Source organism: Macaca thibetana, chromosome 1, assembly GCF_024542745.1.
Source record: "Macaca thibetana thibetana isolate TM-01 chromosome 1, ASM2454274v1, whole genome shotgun sequence".
In the NCBI taxonomy this organism is placed as follows: domain Eukaryota; kingdom Metazoa; phylum Chordata; class Mammalia; order Primates; family Cercopithecidae; genus Macaca; species Macaca thibetana.
In genome coordinates this window covers 45,825,725-45,844,941 of record NC_065578.1, presented here as the reverse complement: position 1 = coordinate 45,844,941, position 19,217 = coordinate 45,825,725, and the positions used below count along the sequence as shown (strand labels likewise).

At 50.6% G+C, this 19,217-nt stretch overlaps 2 protein-coding genes across 4 annotated transcripts in view; both read left to right on the top strand.

Moving 5' to 3' along the window:
* Positions 1 to 9,277, top strand: MOB3C (MOB kinase activator 3C). Its single transcript, XM_050801991.1, has 4 exons — positions 1 to 232; positions 3,548 to 4,015; positions 6,809 to 7,011; positions 7,330 to 9,277. The coding sequence occupies exons 2-4, from the start codon at positions 3,598 to 3,600 to the stop codon at positions 7,357 to 7,359; spliced, it is 651 nt and encodes a 216-aa protein (XP_050657948.1). The 5' UTR covers positions 1 to 232; positions 3,548 to 3,597; the 3' UTR covers positions 7,360 to 9,277.
* A 3,081-nt stretch (positions 9,278 to 12,358) lies between these two features.
* The window catches only part of MKNK1 (MAPK interacting serine/threonine kinase 1), a 46,883-nt gene continuing 40,024 nt past the window's right edge, over positions 12,359 to 19,217 (top strand). For 2 of the 3 annotated variants that reach the window (XM_050801874.1, XM_050801854.1), the window contains exon 1: positions 12,359 to 12,452. The gene's annotated coding sequence lies outside the window, so the exon portion shown is untranslated. Of the gene's footprint in view, positions 12,473 to 19,217 lie in introns of all 3 variants that reach the window. The other variant, XM_050801865.1, reaches the window with a different exon arrangement.

Here is a 19,217-nt window from a genome sequence, read left to right as displayed (position 1 = left end):
GCGTCTGTGTACTGGGGTGGAGGGGAGTCCCCTTTCTCCGCCCCTCCCCGCCCCGTGGCCGCGGCGTGGCGGGCCCGGGGCGGAGCTGGCGTCACCCGGGCAGGAGGGCGGCCGCAGCCGGCAGGACAGGCAGACGGACAGGCTGACAGGCGAGAGAACAGGCACTGCGGGACCGGCAAGGGAAGGGCGACCCTGTGGCTGGGAATGTGACCCCGCGGCCAGAGGAGGACCCGTGAGTGTGCGCCGTGCCCCTGCGGCCTCGCCGCGCACCCCGCCCGCCTGGCTTCCACTTTCATTTCTTCGGCTGTCTCGGCGTGGCACGGTCTGGAGGAGAGTCCCGCCCGAAGGCAGACTGGCCGCTGTCTTGGGGCTGGGGTCCAAGGCTCAGAGCTTCGAAAGTTGGGGTGGGGTTGGAGGGGGCGGTACGGGGCAGAGGGGAGGGGTTGGGGGGCGTGTTTTCGGGGAGCGGAAATGTCAGGCGGGCTCCTCTGGGTCCTACGACCTGCCTGGCCCTGGGAGCTGGTTGGGGGGGCAGGGAAGCCGGGGGTGGTCGTGGGTGGCTGCGCGCCCCAAGGAGAGCGTGGAGTCTTCGCCTCTACTTTTTCTCTTCGACTTCTGTCCTGAAGAGCGTCCCAGGCTGGATTCTGGGTTCAAACTGGGGCCATCCTCTGGCCCAGGCCCAAGGAGTGGTAGATGTAGCCTAGCAGGGAGCTAAATATCAGAAACAGGGAGGGTCACCCTGCTGTCTTCATCTGAGAAGCCCACATCCCCACCCAGGGAATGAGCAAGCCACTGCCACTCCAGGAGTGAAAGGATAGCCAGCACTGGGAAATGGGGGCTAGGAGGGGGAACAGCAATGGTTCAGGGAGGGACAGAGATTTTGTGACAGAAACTCAGTGAGGGCATGGGGGTGGAGAGTGAAGGGAGTTAACCCTGTGGCTAGAAGAGTACCTGCCTTGCACCCACCCCCTGAGCTTACGTTTTCCTGGAAAGAGACCCAGGCCTTGAAGTTCCACAGGAGTAAGGTGGAACTCTCGCTCACTGGTCAGGACATCCCAGTTGCTGTGCGGAGTCAGTGTGTTGGGGACAGGAAGCAGGTTGGGCTGTTTGGTGGAGAAGATGCTTCCACTGTCCCTCCACTCCCCTCCTCTTCTCTGTCTGCACCAGACCATTGATAAGCCAGTGTAGGAAAATGGTGTTTTACCCTTGGTCGTGAGCTGAGCCCCACCTCCTCTCAGTTCCCAATTCTGCTTGTAACTTGCTGTGTGAACACAGGCTCCTCAAGTCCTATTTTTAGGCCTCAGTTTCCTCATCTTGGCCTCAGTTTTCCCATGTGTACAAGTGAGCTGGGCCAGTTGATCTATCAGGGCTATTTTAACTCTAAGATTCTAGTCTAAGCTTTCCTTCAAGTCTGAACACTGACTTTGTGCCAGGCCTTTTCCTAAGCTGGGGCTGGGTTGGGGATGGAATGGAGACTGCAATGACCAAAAGCAGCCTCTACCCAAGGAGAAGGAGATCTGAGTTCAGGAGAGGAGGCTGTGGGAGGAGGTAGCAGCCAATCTGAGGATGTATGGTCAGGCAGGTGGAGGTATAAGAAAACATGCAGAGGCAAGAGAGTGGGGGCGTGTTCGGGAATCAGGAAGAAGCCCAGGGTGGTTGGTGTGGGGAGGTGGGAAGTGGGGCAGGAAAGGTAGGACAAGGTGCTGAATGCCAAGGTGGGGCCCTATTTCTAACTGTCATAAAGGGGGTCATGCAATGTGGGGAGCCCAGGAGCCCCGCCTAATTGCAGTGTGAGGGATTTGGGAAGCACTTGCCCCAAGCAGAGTTTAAAATGGAGATGGCAAGTGAAGCGCAGAAATCTCCTCTTTGCTCAGGAAACTGGGGTCCCACCCTGGGGACTTCTTTGGGTGAGAAGTTGAAGAGTCAGGATGGATGAGATGACCTTTCACATCTGTGAGTTTTTTTCAAGAGAACAAGTTCCTGCTGAATGGCCTGTTTCTACCCTCCAAGCTGCTCTCATTTTACCAGACTGCCCCCATCCTGGCCTGCCTTTGTGGGTTCAAGGAAGGACCTTTGTCTCAAACATCTCCCCTGCTAGTTTGACTTCTTGCCAGAATACCCCTCCCGCAATATGTGCCTTCCCTTTGCTTTTACCCAATTGTCACCTGGTTCCCACCCTCCCTTCCCCAATCCTGTCCCAGGGTTACCAGAGATGTGAGAAAGGACAGTGCTCTAGCATCAGTCAGAGGTCAAGCCCAGGCTTTGGCCATAAGCAAGCCTCAGAGTAGGGCTAAAGGCTAGAGTCAGGGCTCACACTTGCCAGAGCCTAGGTCAGAGGTCAGCCTGGAAAAAGAAGGCAATTCTTAGCTTATACTCAGCCTTAGTGCTCAGTCTAGGGGCAGGGTCAGTGCTTAGTTTGTGGCTAAATTCTAGTTTTGGTAGGTACATGGGTCTGCATTTCCCAGTAGCTCACACACTCACAGGTGAGATGAGATGACTCAGGTCTTAGAAACCTAGCTATAGCAGAGTGACCCAGGACCTGGATGGGCCAAATCCATGGTGATACAGGGGTCACCCAGTAAGCCAATGGTAGAGCTGCGACTAGAACCCAGGACTCCTGCCTCTGAGCCTAGGGCCCTGATCACTGTCTCCCGAAGTCTGCTCTGAATCTGGGATCCTTAAATTCTAGGAGGCAAAGCAAATTTGCCTGAGGTCTACATGGGCCCTCCTGGATAAATCTGATTATACTCTTCTACCTCCCAGTGCCAGGCACATAGTAGTTGCTCTAGGAATGTCTACTGAGTGTCAGGTGCAAGGGGAGGGGCCAGTGGCTTGTTCAGAATTGGGGCCGGAGGAGGCTGGCTTCGGGGGAAGGATCTCCAGCTGTTGTCAGAGGAAGCGATGCCCTCATTGATCTGCCGCCCTCCCCCTCCTCCAGTGCTTGCAGCCACACTCAGAAGCCGCCCCGCTGGCAGCCGGAGGGCCCTTTCCTCTTTCAGGGTGAAGAAAAAGGAAAGGACATTTTTGGTAGAAAAGTTCCCTGCTGCTCCCTGGGAATCCCCGGTGGCCGGATAGACTACGGGATATCCCAGAGGAAGCCGAAAGCCATCCCCCACCCCCTCCACCCTGCCCCCAGCACAATGCTGTGAGGCTTTCCCACGCTGCACCAGCTGGCCAAGGGGGCTCCTAGAGGTCATCTCGTCCAAGCCCCTGTCTGCTGGTGGGCCTGCAGGGAGCCTCTGCTACCTCTGTCATGACTAACAGCAAGTCCGAGGGGCACCTGTTTAGAGCCCAGGCCCAGCTCTGCAATGAAAGCAGAAAAGAGACAAACAAGATGGGAGGGCTGTGGGGCTTAGCAAGGGGGACTAATGTAGCCTGGAAAGAGGGTGGGGCACTGGACCTAGGGGTTGAGGATTTAGATTCCCAGGCAGGGGATGCAGAGGTTGAGCAAAGTCTGAGAGGTGACAGGGAAATGATGAATTGGGAAGTCAGACTCCAGATGATAAGGCCCTGACCGCCAGCTCCCCCATGCCCTTGTCCCTGGCAGGGTATCCTCAGGTCTGAGCCCCTGGACAGCAGCCCCAGGCCCAGCTGGCCATGGCCCTGTGCCTGAAGCAGGTGTTCGCCAAGGACAAGACGTTCCGGCCGCGGAAGCGCTTTGAGCCGGGCACACAGCGCTTTGAGCTGTACAAGAAGGCACAGGCCTCTCTCAAGTCGGGCCTGGACCTGCGCAGTGTGGTGAGGCTGCCACCCGGGGAGAACATCGACGACTGGATCGCTGTGCATGTGGTGGACTTCTTCAACCGCATCAACCTCATCTACGGTACCATGGCCGAGCGCTGCAGTGAGACCAGCTGCCCGGTCATGGCCGGTGGGCCCCGCTACGAGTACCGCTGGCAAGATGAGCGCCAGTACCGGCGGCCGGCCAAGCTCTCTGCGCCGCGCTATATGGCATTGCTCATGGACTGGATCGAAGGCCTCATCAACGACGAAGAGGTCTTTCCCACGCGTGTTGGTGAGCGTCACCTGGTGGGGAGGGAGCCACTGGGAGCCTATTCCACAGATGAGGATTTGGTTTGATATAGACACTCTGTGCAGGGTTGGGGGATGATTTTCATCCCCATTTTGTGGAAGAGGAAAGCGAGGTTGAAACAGGTTAAAAGTGTCTTGCTCAAGGTCAAGCATTTGACTAGGACTTCCTGACTCCCAATTTGGAGCCTTTCTTTTCCTTTCCTTCCTTTCCTTCCTTCCTTTCTTCTTTTCTTCTCTTCTTTTCTGAAATGGAGTTTCACTCTTTCGCCCAGTGGTGTGATCTCAGCTTACTGCAACTTCTGCCCCCGCCTCCCCCTCAACCGGGGTTCAAGCAATTCTGCTGCCTCAGCCTTCTGAGTAGCTGAGATTACAGGCACCCACCACCACGCCTGGATAATTTTTGTATTTTTAGTAGAAACAGGGTTTCACCATGTTGGCCAGGCTGATCTCGAACTCCGGATCCACCCACTTCAGAGGGCTTTTCTTTTCTAAAGCATAAGTGGTCCCACCAAAGACCACTCTGGCAAGACCACAGATGCTATGATTCTCAGAACCTTCCAGAACAGGTGCCCCGAGGTCATAGCTGATCTGACCTCCAGCCTCCCGGGGTTCCCTCTGACTCCTGGCCTCAGGAAAAGGAGGGAATTGGTGGTTGGGTGGACCCTGATGGTATCATCACCTCAGATTGGGGCTCTGAGGGCAGAATTTTCCCTTGCCAGGCACAGGCTGTGGGGCCTTTTCTTATCTCAGCTGGGCAGCCTGGGTGGGTGACGGTAGGGAGGGGAGATGAGTGATGTCACCCAGGCACTGCTTACCCACCCAAAGGCAGCAGGAGGGGGTTGTTGGTCCAGGAGCTGAGCAGGCATGACACTGTGTTCATCACACCGGCCCCACCTGTAGCCTGGCCCAGCCCCAACCTGGAGCTCATCTCCACAGAGGCTGTGTGGCTCAGCGGTGGGTGGGGCAGGGTGGTCAAGCCCTGAGGGGAGAAGTCTGAATGCTGAAGGAAGCTGGGCTCTGAGTCACAATTCAATGCCCACGGCTCCTCCCCAGCCAGTGACCTGCCATTTCCTGCGCTGTCATGCCTGACAGTGAGCACCTTCATTTTACATAGGAGGAAACTGAGGCTGAGGGAAAGTGCACTGAACTGGGAGGAATTCCAAACTGGGGCTCAGGTCTGTGGGAGCTCAGGACCCCAAGTCTAGATGGGCAGGATATGTCTGAGTGATCTGGGCTGGGCTGGAGGGTCTCAGAGGGAGGAAAAGCTCGACCCCACCTGGGAACGGTGAGGAAGAGGAGGGGGTCTATGGAGCCGGGGGGACCTGAATGTAGGTAGACTCATATTCCCTGCTGGCCATACCTCCCTGGGCCTGTGGGACTCCAGGTATAGATGCCTAAAACCCTGGGTGACTGCCACACAGAGAAGAGGGCATAAGCCACCAAGATCTCTGCCTTGAGCAGGGGGGGGACTATGCAGAAACGGGGCCTTTCTTATGGGTCCCATATCTGTGAGGGTCGCTGCAGTGCAGTGCAAAGAGTGTTTGAATCCTGTCTCCATTCTGCACTGATTAATAGTTATGTGGCCTTGGGCTAGCAGCTTCACCTCTATAAGCACTTCGGTTTTATCATATCTAAAATGACAATCAGACACATAAGGCTAATTGTTCTAAGGATTAGAGCTAACGGTGTGAAGGACCCAGCACAGGACCTGGCTCATGAATGGAAGGTTCTCCGTGTTGTTGAATATTTGAAGGAATGAAGGCTGTCTGAACTAATTCTTGCAGAATTAATCATTTCCAGGATTGGGGGTCTGAGGACTTCTGTGTGAATGTTGAAAAGAGGAGGGACACGGGGTGGGGCTAGAGAGGGAGGTCAGGATGAGATCATGAAAGGCCTTGAGCAGCATCCTGCTGGGAAGTTAGGACTTAATCCTGAAGACCCAGAGATTTTTTTAAATGGATCCAGTTGTTGAACTCTCCTTGGAGTTGTATACCAAAGTGTGATGTGAGCATCTCTGCAATTGCACATATTTCTGGGGAGAGTTTAGGTCGTAACTTTTATCATAGTCTAAGAAGGGTTGGTCAGTGACCCCCACAAGTTTGCAAAGCCCTGCTTTAGGTGATGGGAAAATGTGGGAGATGATGTATATTCCAGCAGGGGAGAGCCACAGTCAGATTTGTGCTTCATTAAAAAGAAAAGTATGGCCAGGCACCGTGGTTCTTGCCTGTAATCCCAGCATTTAGGAGGCCGAGGCAGGTGGATCACTTGAGGTCAGGAGTTCCAGACCAGCCTGACCAACATGGAGAAATCCTGTCTCCACTAAAAATGGAAAATTAGCTGGGCATGATGGCACATGCCTGTAATCCCAGCTACTTGGGAGGCTGAGGCAAGATAATAGCTTGAAACCGGAAGGTAGAGGTTGTAGTGAGCTGAGATCGCGCCATTGCACTTCAGCCTGAGCAAGAGGGAAACTCCATCAGAAAGAAAGAGAGAAAGAGAGGAAGGAAGGAAAGAAGGAAGGGAGGGAGGGAGGGAGGGAGGGGGAAGGAAGAGAAGAAGGGAAGAAGGGAAAGAAAAAGAGAGAGAAAGAAAAGAAAGGAAAAGAAAAAAATTGTGGGAGAAAGTCAAACCACTCTCTATTTCCCAAAGGGAAGTGTACTAAGAAGTATGCTGGGGAAAAAGCCATCCTGGTTGCCTGTGTGTGGGAGGGAAAAGTTGAACAGAGCATTGGCACCAGGATACTGATCCCCTTCTTCTGCCCTCCCCTGCCCTCTAGGAGTTCCCTTCCCTAAGAACTTCCAGCAGGTCTGCACCAAGATCCTGACCCGCCTCTTCCGAGTCTTTGTCCATGTCTACATCCACCACTTCGATAGCATCCTCAGCATGGGGGCAGAGGCGCACGTCAACACCTGCTACAAGCACTTCTACTACTTCATCCGCGAGTTCAGTCTGGTGGACCAGCGGGAGCTGGAGCCACTGGTGAGGCCAAGCCCTACCACCCTCCCCTACCAAGGCTAGCCTCTGAGTTTTCATGTCCAAAAGCTGCCTGCTTTAAGTAATTCCAATGCCCAAGTAGATAAATTAGGGAAGGCAATTCATTTAACTGTGAATTATCTACTTCAATAGAGAATTCTTTCAAGTGTTGGTTTACAAACCCAGATCTGCAGCCTAAGAGTTGGGGTTGCTGGGGGAACGGGCCAGGCTCAGACAGAAGAGCAGCTAGGCCCTATGGTTTGGGAAGGGATTGCCTAGTAGGCTGAGCACTGACTGACCCTTCCCTACCTTGTGTCTCTACAGAGGGAGATGACAGAGCGGATCTGCCACTGAGCCCAGGTCTGGACTTTTTTGGCCATCAGATGGACAATCTGAACACAGGATGGCTGGCAGAGGGGACCCCCAGGAGCCTGAAGGAATCTGAAGGCACTGGAACCACTCCACACGCCCAAAGCCTCTGGACTTCTGGTTCTCAGGAGTCTGCCTACCTGTCGCCCTGACCGCTTGTGGATGGAGAAGGGGAGAGCATCTAGGCGGGCAAACAGAAGGGAAGTGTAGTTAAACCTCTGGCATGAAGTGTGGGAGTAGGGTAGGCTAGGGGGTTTCTTCTATGACACTTGACCCTTCCATGCTGGTTCCCAAGCCTATTGGAGGAATGTGGGTGTGGCCAAGGTGATGGCAAGAAAGGTGCAAGAGAGTGAGCAGTCTGCCTGTGAGTGAGCACAGATGCCGGGGTGTGTGCGTGTGTGATTTTCACTGTGGGATGTGTCTGTGAGAGCTAGCTGCCTTACCCCTCCTTGGCACATAATAGGCCTTCCATAAACGTTGGATGGATGGATAAATAGATTGGGACCATCAGACCATGGGACCATCAGACCACGGCCACTGTAGGAGTGATGACAGCTCAGCGTCCCCACTCAGTATATCTGACCATGTGACTAAGTGCCCAAAATGTGGTTGTAGATGTTGCTCTACATTCAAACCTTCCAGGCTACATTCTTCCATCAGCATGAGTCCTGAAGAGCTGGGGGAAGGTAGGAAGAGGAGCCTTGCCTTGAGTTCCTAAACCCTGACCCACCACAGCCACAGGCTCTGATTCTCTTACCCACAGATGCCCATAAGCTGACATTATACTCATCCCTCTGCCTCCAAGAAGGCCTGTATTATAGGTAGCCTGGGGGTTGGAGATGATCCCTCAAGTACACAAAGGTCCCCTGGCCCTTCATCTGGGAATCATATACTCCAGTCTAGCTCCCAGAATCTACAGACCTGGCTCCTCGGATCTGAAGCCCAGCACAGAATAATCCCCCAGTCCAAGGAGCTTGTGGAACTTCAGCTGGGAACTTTGGAGTCTTCTCTCCCATCCCAGGACATCGAGGATATAGTTGGTGAATGGACTCTTCCAGGTATGGAGATCCTCCATCCTAAAACTACCTGCCTCCTTCCCAGCCATCCCTCAGGCATCCCAGACAGTTGGATCTCAGAGCACAGCTATCCACAGGGAGACTGGGATGTTCATTCAGCACTCCATTACTCAGTACCTCCATACCCAGCACTATGCTCAGACCCACAGGTGGGGAAACTGAGGCAGGAACCGGGTTCTGCCCTCCCAGAGCCTCCACTCTGGGAGGCCAGAATGAAAGCCAGAAGGGACCTGAGGATCATCCAGTCTCATGTCTCAATGTACATACGAGGAAACTGAAGCCAGGAGAAGAAGAGGGAGAAACTGTCCAAGGCCTCACAGGGAGGCGTTCACAGAGCTGGAGAAACCAGGGATCCTGACCCATCTATTGCTACACAGAGGTGCACATGGAAAGAGGGTTTAACAGACCTTCTCTAGGACATAACTGTTTCTGCTTTGAGCAATAATTTCTAACCTGATGCCAACATGCCCCACTGCCCTTGGGTTGGCTGGGGTTGTTTCCTGAGCCAAACATCCAATATCATGCCCCACTAAATGGCCTAGAAGCTGCCTGCACTTTGGGGAAACAGATGGAGCTCTTGGGGCCAGCCAGCTGGGCCTGGGACTTCTGCCTCTGCCGCCTCCCGAGTGGCCCAGCAGCTTTGCCGGAGCTGTGGAGCGAGGGTAGTAGGAGCTTTCCCCAGAGTGCTGTGACTTGCATGATGGATTCTAGGCTGCGGCAAGGGCTGATTTCTGGGTTGGGGGGAGGGTGGGAAAATGTATTTTTATGAAACAGAGGGAAGACTTTATTGTTGTTATTTTTGGTAAAATAAAAGGCAAACTAAAGCAGCCACTGGTGGGAAGCAGTGATCTGGGTGCCACATGGCTCTTGGCAGACCATGGAAGGAACTGAGCCAGAATGGGGCTGGGAAGGCTTTTTGTCCTGAGATACTGGACCATGTGGAGGGCTGGCTGGTGTGGTCATGTCTGGCCCAGCTCTCTAGGGTGGGGACACCAAGATTCTCCTGGGGCTCTGGGAATTCTAAACCAGGCTAGACTGGGACACTTGGGGTGGAGAAGGCTGGCCCTTGCCTTCCAGGAACTCAGTCTGATAGGAATCGTTCCTTGTTTCATCTCACGTTGCCTGGCATTGGCTCTTCTCACTCCACTCCCTTAATCTGGGTGGTTTTTTTGAGGTAGTGGATAAAAGGACAGAGTGGAAATATAATCCCAACACTAATTACAGGACAGGAGGCCATCCTGAAGAGGAAGATACTTGTTGCTGGCTGGAGCTACAGTGGGGGTGGCAGGACATGGGCCTGACTCCTGAGCTTACTCCCCAGAAGATACCTGCATCTACTTCCTCAGGTCTTGCTGTCATTCCACTGCCTCTAACCCACAAGCTGCCTGGACAGGAATTAAAAAGCAGCTTGGTTCTTAAGCATCAACAAAGGCCCATCTAGAGCTCTTGCCTCTTCCTGCAAAGGAGCCAGCCTGGCTTTGTGCAGAGGCTCTCCTCCTGGGAGGCAGAGGCGTAGGTTGTAGTCCCAGTGCAGCTCCTAAAGTTCCATTGCAAGCCCATTCCCCCTCTAGACCCCAATTCCCCATCTATTTTGTTATCAGTGATGGGAGTGAAGGACTGATTGATCTCAGCTCCTTCATTATATAGTCTATGAATCATTCACAGTCATCATAATAGCTAATGTTCATTATGTATCAGGTACATTTCTAAGTGCTTGATACATAATAGCTTGTTGAATCAAGTGTGTCTTTGGCCAGCTGTCTTGCTTCCCTTCCAGCCCTCAATATCCCTCCCTTTATTCACTCTAGAATCTGGAAGGCCCTCCATTCTGCTGCCTCTTCCTCTGGCTCACCACAGGAGGCCCAATCCCAGCATTCTAAAAGGGTGCTGTTTGCACACCTCCTATGACAGATCGCTCACTACCTCCTCAGTCACTGGACAGCTCAGACTGTTACAAGGCCCATGCTTTGGGTTCACAGTCATTTTGAAATATGACCATGGCAGTGAGAGTAGATTTATCTTAGAACTCTGTGACCCAAGACCTGCCCCTTACATGGGAATATCTGTAAATACATCAGGAAGCTGACACAAAATTTCTTTGAGAGATTCACAGAGGGATGCTTAAAGAAGAATAGACAGAAAGGAAGAGCGGGGAAAAGAAAGAGATGGGGCCTCAACGTTGCAGAGAAAAGAGCACACTCCCACCTGGTAACAAAGGGTCCTGGGAGAGGTAACATATTGGGAGTGGCAGCTTGGTTGAGAAGTCAGGCTGGGCTTTGTTTTCCTGTTGGCTCAAGATCCATAACAAAGCTGGGCATAGTGGCTCTTGCCTGTAATCCCAGCACTTTGGGATGCCAAGGTGGGAGGATCATTGAGCTCAGGAGTGCGAGACCAGCCTGGGCAACATGGCAAAACACTGCCTCTAAAAAAAAAACTGCAAAAATTAGCCAGCCATGGTAGTGCATGCCTATAGTCCCAGCTACTCGGGAGGCTGAAACAGGAGGATCACTTGAGCTCAAGAAGCAGAGGTTGCAGTGAGCAAAGATGGTGCCACTGCACTCCAGCCTGGGGAACACACTGAGACCCTGTCTCAAAAAAAATAAATAAATAAATTCCATAACAATATTTGGAGCAGGGACCTAGATAGTAAGCCATCCTCTCCAGCCTAGGGCAGAGCATCCACCTATTGAGTAAAGGATGCTGCATCACCCCCGGCTCCCATAAACACTGCAGCCTCTGAGGTTTCCTGTTGCCACTCTCCTCCCTACCCCACAGCAAGCTGTGGAATATGTGGTGAAATGAGCCACAGGCATGACTAGAGCTCCACCTGCTTTGGGAGAGCCCTCCTTTCTCTGAGCACCTCCAGAGTCCTCAAAGATGTTAACTGAACTTGGTTGCCATGTGAGGGACATAGCAACTTTGAGAACCTGGAACATAGGTCCTGAGTCTCTTAAGCTGTTGAGACAGGGAACAGGGAAGGGAACAGGCAAGCAGGGCCTCTGAAGACTTGAAACTTGGGTGGGCCTCCACGGAAGGTGATGAGTGGGAGAAGTCAGGATACATAGGGGCCCTCAGGTTGGACCGCAGGATTCCAGAAGGGAGTGAACACAGAAGCTTGATCTTCCCCCTCTCCAGCCTTCACCCAGATTGGGAAATCTAGCAAAGTCCTGAATGTTCGCTAATATTCCCAATCGGGACAGCCCTGACAAGACAGGGAACAAATGTTTGTCAGATGGGAAGCAAATCCTGGGGCTCTTTAACTAGCCTTGCTTACCAAATCCTCACAATAATCCTGAGACAGGCGGAGAAGGCATGTTTACCTCCATCACTCAGAGTCAGCACCTGAATTAAATCCCAGTCCACACTCTCATCCTTTCTCATCGCAGCTGCAGACTTGGGAAGGGGATGTGGGGAGGCTGGTTGAGGCATTAACCCATTTACAATTGTTTTTCCCCAATAAATGAACTTTTAAAAGTTTTAAAAATTTTGAACTACTGGGGATAATGTACTCAAGTAGAAACTCTTATGGTGAAATTCTAGGCACTCAGACCTTTAAAGAAATTGTGCAGAATTGGCCCCCGTTTTAGAAAAGACTAGCAGCGTTTCCCTACATATAAAAAGCATTTTAAAATTCCTTCCTGGCCTGCAGAAGCGCTCAGTGCATGTTAATTACACCTGCCGGACGCAGCCTCCTTCGTTCCCGGGCTTCTCCACCCTCCATTCGGAAAAGAAAGCGCCGGAGGAGCTAAGCCACACCCACTTGGGAGTAATCTTCCCTCTCCCCGCCTCTTCTCTGTCACGCCTGCGCAGTTCGCTCAGCTCGAGTCCCCTTCCCCCAGGCGGCCCCGCGTAGCCATCAGGGCACAGGCGCAACTCCGCCCCCTCACGCCCCTCTCTGGTCGGGTCCACCCCCTGGATCTAGCACCGCCTCTTCCGCGTTCTCGGAGGAGCGATCAGCAGATAGGGGTGCGCGCGACCGCTCCCCGGCGGGAGCCAGCGAAGGTAAAAGCGAGACCTGCGAGGTATTCCTCCGACCTATTCCTCCGAGCTAAGTGGGGCCGGGGTCTGTGAGTTCGTGTGCCCGGAAGGGGGCAGTCAGGCCTTCACGGCGGCCCGAGGTCACGACCCGATTCAGCTGCGGAGGGACAGCCTAAGGGGACGCTTTTCAGGACTGTCTCGAGCTGTCTACGACCTGTCGGGGCTCCGTCTGTGCCTGGGGTAGGGGCGCGGCCGGTGTCCGAGATGGCGCTTACTCTGTGGCCCGTTTGAGACTCAGTCTCTCCCAGGGATCAGGACCGAGGCTATGGCTGGGCACAGGGCTCAGGCAGTCCAGTGTCATGAAGTTTTTCACGTGAGGAATTTGAGAAATCTGTGTACTGCGTTATTTTTAAATTGTTTTCGTTTATTTTCAGTATGTGAAGGCTCCTGCCTGTGTGGGTGGCTGTCCACAGGGAAAGGTAATAAGAGTGTCAGTTGCACCCTGTCTTCCTAGAGAGCTCCAAGCTCCCTGTCAGTGGCAGATCAGAGGCAGGCAAGCTCACAGGAATGAAGTGTTGTTAGAAGTGCTCAACTTCAGGGTCAGGGAGTCCTGGGTTCAGATCTCATCTCTTCCACCTCTTAGCTGTGTGTCCTGGGGCAAGTCCGCTTCCCCTCACAGAGCTTCACTTTCTTCCCTAGGAAATGGCCATAATAGGGTCCATTGTGAAGGTTGAATAGGATTATATGGAAGTCACCTAGTATGGCACCTGTTATGTAATGGGTGCTGAATACATGGTAGCTGTGATTTCTAGGAGCTCAGTCATTTTGGATTGGGGTACTTTAGAAAGGCTCTGAGAAAAGAGTTGACGTGACCTGGGCCTTGAAGCCTCAGTGGGATTTACAGATGGAACTGACCCTGCAGAATGGGAAGGGCACCACTGTCCATGTGCCAGGCACATGCTGGACAGTAGGTGTAGTGTCTCACTGGATCACCACCCATCAGCCGGGTGATTTCAGCCCACTCTCCTTAGCTTCAGCCCTTCATTAGAGGGCGGCTGGAAGTAATGTGAAGAGGAAATCGAGGGTTGGGTTTTATATGGAACTGAGCCAGCTAGAGGCTTTGGTGCCCCCTCTGCCCATCTGCTCCCACCTCAACGCTTCTCTGTCTGTAATCCAGAGAGTTGGTCAGGAGTTCTGTTACTTTGGTATTTTGCAGATATTGACAGTTGTGGGAGATGGCAGCTCAGATTGCATGAAGCCAAGCCATGGGAGAGGGAAGCTCTGTGAGCAGGAGCTGTCAGAGCCCAGCACGTGTTTAGGAAGTGCATGTGGTCTCCTGTAATGTGGTCCCAGAGTAATTTAATTACTTGGTTCCTTTTGCATCATCTTCATGGGTGCCCCTGCGCTCTTCCTGAGACACTGCTCGGAAACCTTGGTGGGCATCACTGCTTACTTTATAGAGCAGTGGTATCCAATCTTTTGGCTTCCCTGGGCCACATTGGAAGAAGAAGAATTGTCTTGGGCCACACATAAAATACGCTAACACTAACAATAGCTGATGAGCTTTTTAAAAAATTGCAAAAAAAAAAAAAAAATCTCAGTGTTTTAAGAACATTTACGAATTTGTGTTGGACCACATTCAAAGCCATCCAGGGCCGTGGGTTGGACAAGCTTGATGTAGAGTTTAGACTCCAGCCTCAGACAAGTTCCTCCACCATTTGTTCCCAAACTTCTCCCCTCCCTGTTTCCCTTGGTTTTCCCAAACCTGCAACCTGTGGTCCAGTCAAAATAAACTAGTTGTCTCTGTTTCTCCTTTTTTTGAGATGGAGTCTCACTTTGTCACCCAGGCTGGAGTGCAGCGGCGCAATCTCGGCTCACTGCAACCTCTGCTTCCCAGGTTCAAGCGATTCTCTGCCTCAGCCTCCTGAGTAGCTGAGATTACAGGCATGAACCACCACACCTGGCTAATTTTTGTATTTTTAGTAGAGATGGGGTTTCGCCATGTTGGCCAGGCTGGTTTCAAACTTCTGACCTCAGGTGATCTGCCTGCCTGTGCCTCCCAAAGTGCTGGGATTACAGGTGTGAGCCACCGTGCCCAGCCAAGTCTCTGCTTCTCAAACACTCCCTGCATGTTCCTGCTCAAGCTTTTGCTTATATTCCCTCTTCCTGGATTTCCGTCCTCCTCCTCATCTTTCAAGGTTTACATCTCATGTGGCCTCCATGGTGAAGCTTTTCTGAGCCTTCTGCTGGATTACTTGTTCCCCTTTCTGTCTTCTGTGGCAGAGGCTGACCCTCTAATGTAACTCTCATCATAGTCTACCTAGGGGTATGTACACTCCATATGTACTCTGAGTAGGTAGGTGGCAAGGCACCATGTCTCTTTCCTTCCTCCTCTGCCCAGAATAGGGCCAGCACATAGTAGGCCTCTGCAGTGTTTGTGGTTAAATGAGTCAGTGACATTTTTTATTTACTAGCTTTGGCCCTTGTTTTATGAGCTGTCAGGTTCAGAATGGGACTTTGTGTTTTTCCTCCTCTTTGGGCCTAAGGAGGGCCCTAGTTTAGGTTGATGCCCTAATTACAGGCATCAAAAGCAGGAAAGTACAATAGTTCTGCACAAGCAAGGATTCTTCATTGCAGCCATTGTTTTCAGGCTCTTGTCTTGCCTTGACTGTGAGTTTTGTTGGAAGGTAGGTAATGCTCTGTTCAGAGACCTGCACTGGGTATATTAATAGTACAGCTTAAACAGGGGAAAACTCACAGGTGGTTTTCTAATCAGTTACTCTGCCCTTGGCCTTGGGAAACAGTGGTTCCTCCCATCTGGGGACCAGCAGCTATAAATGCACATTTTCCCTTGCCAACAGCCTCAGCATGTGGAAGAGAAAGTTATTTCTTGATCACAGAAAAAATATACATGGTCGAAGGTAGAAGGAGCTTGGGAACCAACCATCTGGTTCTGCCACTTTCATTTTATAGATGGGGAAAGGACTTGATCAAGATTGCACAAGGAGTCCAGGTGTGTGGCTCACACCTGTAATCCCAGCACTTTGGGAGGCCGAGGCAGGTGGATCACCTGAGGTCAGAAGTTCGAGACCAGCCTAACCAACATGGTGAAACCCCATCTCTACTAAAAATACAAAAATTAGCTGTGCGTGGTGGCGAGCACCTATAATCTCAACTATTTGGGAGGCTGAGGCAGGAGAATCGCTTGAACCCAGGAGGCAGAGGTTGCAGTGAGCTGAGATTGCACCATTGCACTCCAGCCTGGGCGACAGAGCAAGACTCTGTCTCAAAAAAAAAAAAAAAAAAAAAGAGATTGCACAAGGAATCAGTCAGTAGTGGAGATAGTTCTAGAAGTGAAATGTCATGACTCTGTTTTTTCCAGTCTACTTCATCGTTAAAACAACATCTAACATTTATTGTACACTTGCTGTGTTCCAGACACTGTTTTAAGTGTTTTTAACTCTATGTTATAGCTTGGAAACTAAGGCAGATCATTCAGATCTCTTTTCCAATTCCACAACTCTGGGTTTTAGTATGGTTTTAATGACAGTCACCTCCTACGCAGCGGGGTGGAGCAGTTCTCCAAGAGCTTGCTCCCAGATCTCCGTGAGTGAGAAATGTTGTCCCAGCAATGTCTCCTTGTGTGTTGGAGAGAGATCCCAAGAAGAGTCCAGAGTGTATTGGAAGAATGGATGAAGGAATGAAACAAGCCCACGTGAGTATTAGTGGATCTTACTTTAGGAATATTCATGTACTTCAAAAATTCCCTATTTATCAAGTCAGGCAGTAAATGCAGTTTTAGAATGAACTCAGTCCAGGATCTTTCTGTAAAGATTCCCAGTATAGGATGGAAAGATTCAATTCAATAAGCACATATTGAGCTCTTGCTATGTACAAGACCCTGGTATTGAGAAATACACACAGAGGAAAACAACACATTTCCTGCCCTCCTATAAATAATTGTCTTCTCAGAACCTTCTCCCTCCAGTGTAGTTTGGAAGATAGATAAGTACATAAATAACTGAAATCAGACTGACTATGGTAAATGTAGTAAGGAATGTAAACAAAGTGGGAGTCTGGGAGAAGGAGAAATCAATCCCAGCATGATCAGAGGATTCCTGAAGGTGGAGAATTTATGCTGGGCCTTGGAGGGAGTTTATTCCTGGGAGAAGGAACAGCTTGAGCAATGGTTGAGAGGCAGAAATGCACAGGTGTAAGGGGGTGTGTGTGTGTGTGTGTGTTGTGGGAAGGGAGAGGAGTTAGTGAGAAGAAGAAATAAGCCGAAGTGGCAGGTTTTGGCTAAAATGTAGAGAGCAGAGTAGGGAGCAGAGCACTGGCATTTATCAAGTGTCTCCTTTGCTTTGTGGCTTGCAGTATGCTGGATGCTTTACATACTATATTTAATTCTGTAATATAGGCCTATTTATCTCCAATCTAAAGATGAAGAAACCAGACCTCAGAAAGATTAAAGTGACTTCCCCAAGGTTAGATAGTTGGTAAGGGCACAGCTTGGTTCAAAACTAGCAGTGCTGAGTTCAAAGGCCCATGTTATCTTCCTTATGCTGCGAGACTCCAAATGCCCTGACTGGCGCTCTGTTTTCTCTGGCAGCCGGACGGAGGTTAGACTGGAGCAAAGATGGTCCCAGAATGGGGACATCAGTGAAGAGGCTTAAAACGGTGAATCACTGGCCTAGTTTGGAAGCTGCATGGACTAGGTCTGCTTGATAGGTTTAATAGGTGAGCATTTTGGCAGCACCCACAATGCCATAAATCAGTGCATTGCCATCCTTAGCTAGTAGAATCTTCGAACCAGTTTACAGAGGCTGCAGGACCCTGGTATTTCAGGCATGGGTTCTGATGGGAGATTGACAGTTCATTACAAAAGGGTCTGTTGCGGGAGGCAGCCCATTTGGCACATCCTATCTCTTCATTTTCTCACCCTCAAATTCAGCAAGAGTCTGTAAGTAGGAAAGAGCACTAACTTGGAGTCCAGAGGCTGGCGTTCAAGTCCTGCATGTGCTCATTTTCATCTGAGACTCCTCAGTCTGTTTCTTTCCTTTGTTTTTGCTGTCAGATTATTCCCTCCTGCAGCCAGTTGTGGTTCACAGAGTGGTTGGGTTGCTTTCCAGAGCCACAGTTGATCTGGGGAAGCCGTGTCAGAAGCTGGAATAACAGTTCCTAGTTATTGAGTGCCTACTGTATGCCAGGCACTGGTGCCATGAGCTCTGTATACATTAGCTCACTTCATTCCCATGACAACTCTGTGATGTGGGTGTTAGTGCCCCCATTTTATAGATGCTGATAATCAAAGGAGTATTTCGGTTCACTTCTGAGGCCTCAACTCTTGCTAATGTCCTGACTTGGGACTATATGAGGAAGAGCTGAGAATATGAACAGGATTCAGAGAGACTAAAGTTTATATTCCAGCGTCTCATCCTTACAGGGAGACAGTAGTTAGGTTTATGGACTCTAGAGTCAGACCACCTGAGTTTGAGTCCTGGCTCTGCCACTTGCTACCTGTGTGACTTGGGCAAGTTATTTAATCTGCCTGAGTTTCTGTTTCTTCATCTGTAAAATGAGAATACAAATATTACTTACCTCATGGGGTTGTTAAGAGAATTGAGATAAGACAGCACAGTGCCTGGCACATAGTAGGTGCTCAATGAATGTGAGCTTTAATTGTAATAATATTAACAAATATATGAATGCCCAGTTTGGTACTGTTTTTATAGAAAGTGTATTTATTAGGGCCATCTTCCCTTCCCCGGCATTGTTACCTTCTCTTTCTTTCCATTGCCCTATCAGGAACCTTTGAGATACTAGATTGTTCCAGCACATGGTTGCAATGTATAACCTGGCAGAAAGTGCCTGTAGGAAATGCGTCAATAAAAATCAGTGCCTCTTTAGAAAATCTTACCTGACTTGTGTTTTCACCCACCTCTCTCCACAGTAAACAGGAACAGAGCAGCATATGTATTCCTTTTTGCACAGCCTTCAACAAAAGTGCCAAGCAAGACTCCTCCAATTCACTTGCCAAAAGTACAATAACAGTATCTCTGGAAAAGTGGTGCCTAATTTGGTTCTTCTTTCTGTCCAGCTTAAACCCTTCGGGCCTTAACTTAAGTCATTTCTTCTTGTTCCATTTTCCATAAATATGGAAAAGTTTCTTCTGATTATAAAGGGAGGATGAGATCAAGATTTTCTCATGATAACCTTTTCTGTACTTAAAGTCAGAATCCAGTTAGGCCTCATCTTCTCTTCTCCTGGCTAAACAGCCTTGGTCTCTTTAACCTCACTCTTAAAACCTATTTTCCATTGCTTGGATCACATTGGTCATGCCTCTTTTCTTTCTCTTCGGTTTTTCTGCTTTGTGGCAGTGACCCAGACTGTACTCGGTCTTCTAATAAGAGTCCAGCTAAAACAGCTTAAGGGAAGAATAACTTCAGCTGTTTCCATCCATTCATTAACAATTATGAAGTGGTTGCCCCATGTCAGAGCCTCTGCTAGGTGTAGGGGACCCAGAGATAAAGGAGACATAGTCTGTACCCTGTCCCTAGCTCACAGTCTAGGGGAAGACATGTAATAAAATGTTACAGGTGATTTAATTATGCACAAGTGTGGGAAGCTGGGAATTGGTTAGAGCGATCAGGTGGAAATTCAGTCCCTTTTGACTAGACTGCAGGTTAAGACTCCCATAGAGGGTTGGTCTGGGACAAGATGATGGAGGCCCTGAGTGACAGCACAGAAGCTTGGTTACTCCAGGGGCAGTGGACACCCATTAGAAGTTTT

Bases quoted from the DNA above. Each gene is read 5' to 3' on its own strand.
- MOB3C (XM_050801991.1), top strand. From the start codon at position 3,598: ATGGCCCTGTGCCTGAAGCAGGTGTTCGCCAAGGACAAGACGTTCCGG. The intron at 4,016-6,808 runs GTGAGCGTCACC...CCTGCCCTCTAG, and splicing joins GGTCTTTCCCACGCGTGTTG to GAGTTCCCTTCCCTAAGAAC. The intron at 7,012-7,329 runs GTGAGGCCAAGC...GTGTCTCTACAG, and splicing joins AGCGGGAGCTGGAGCCACTG to AGGGAGATGACAGAGCGGAT.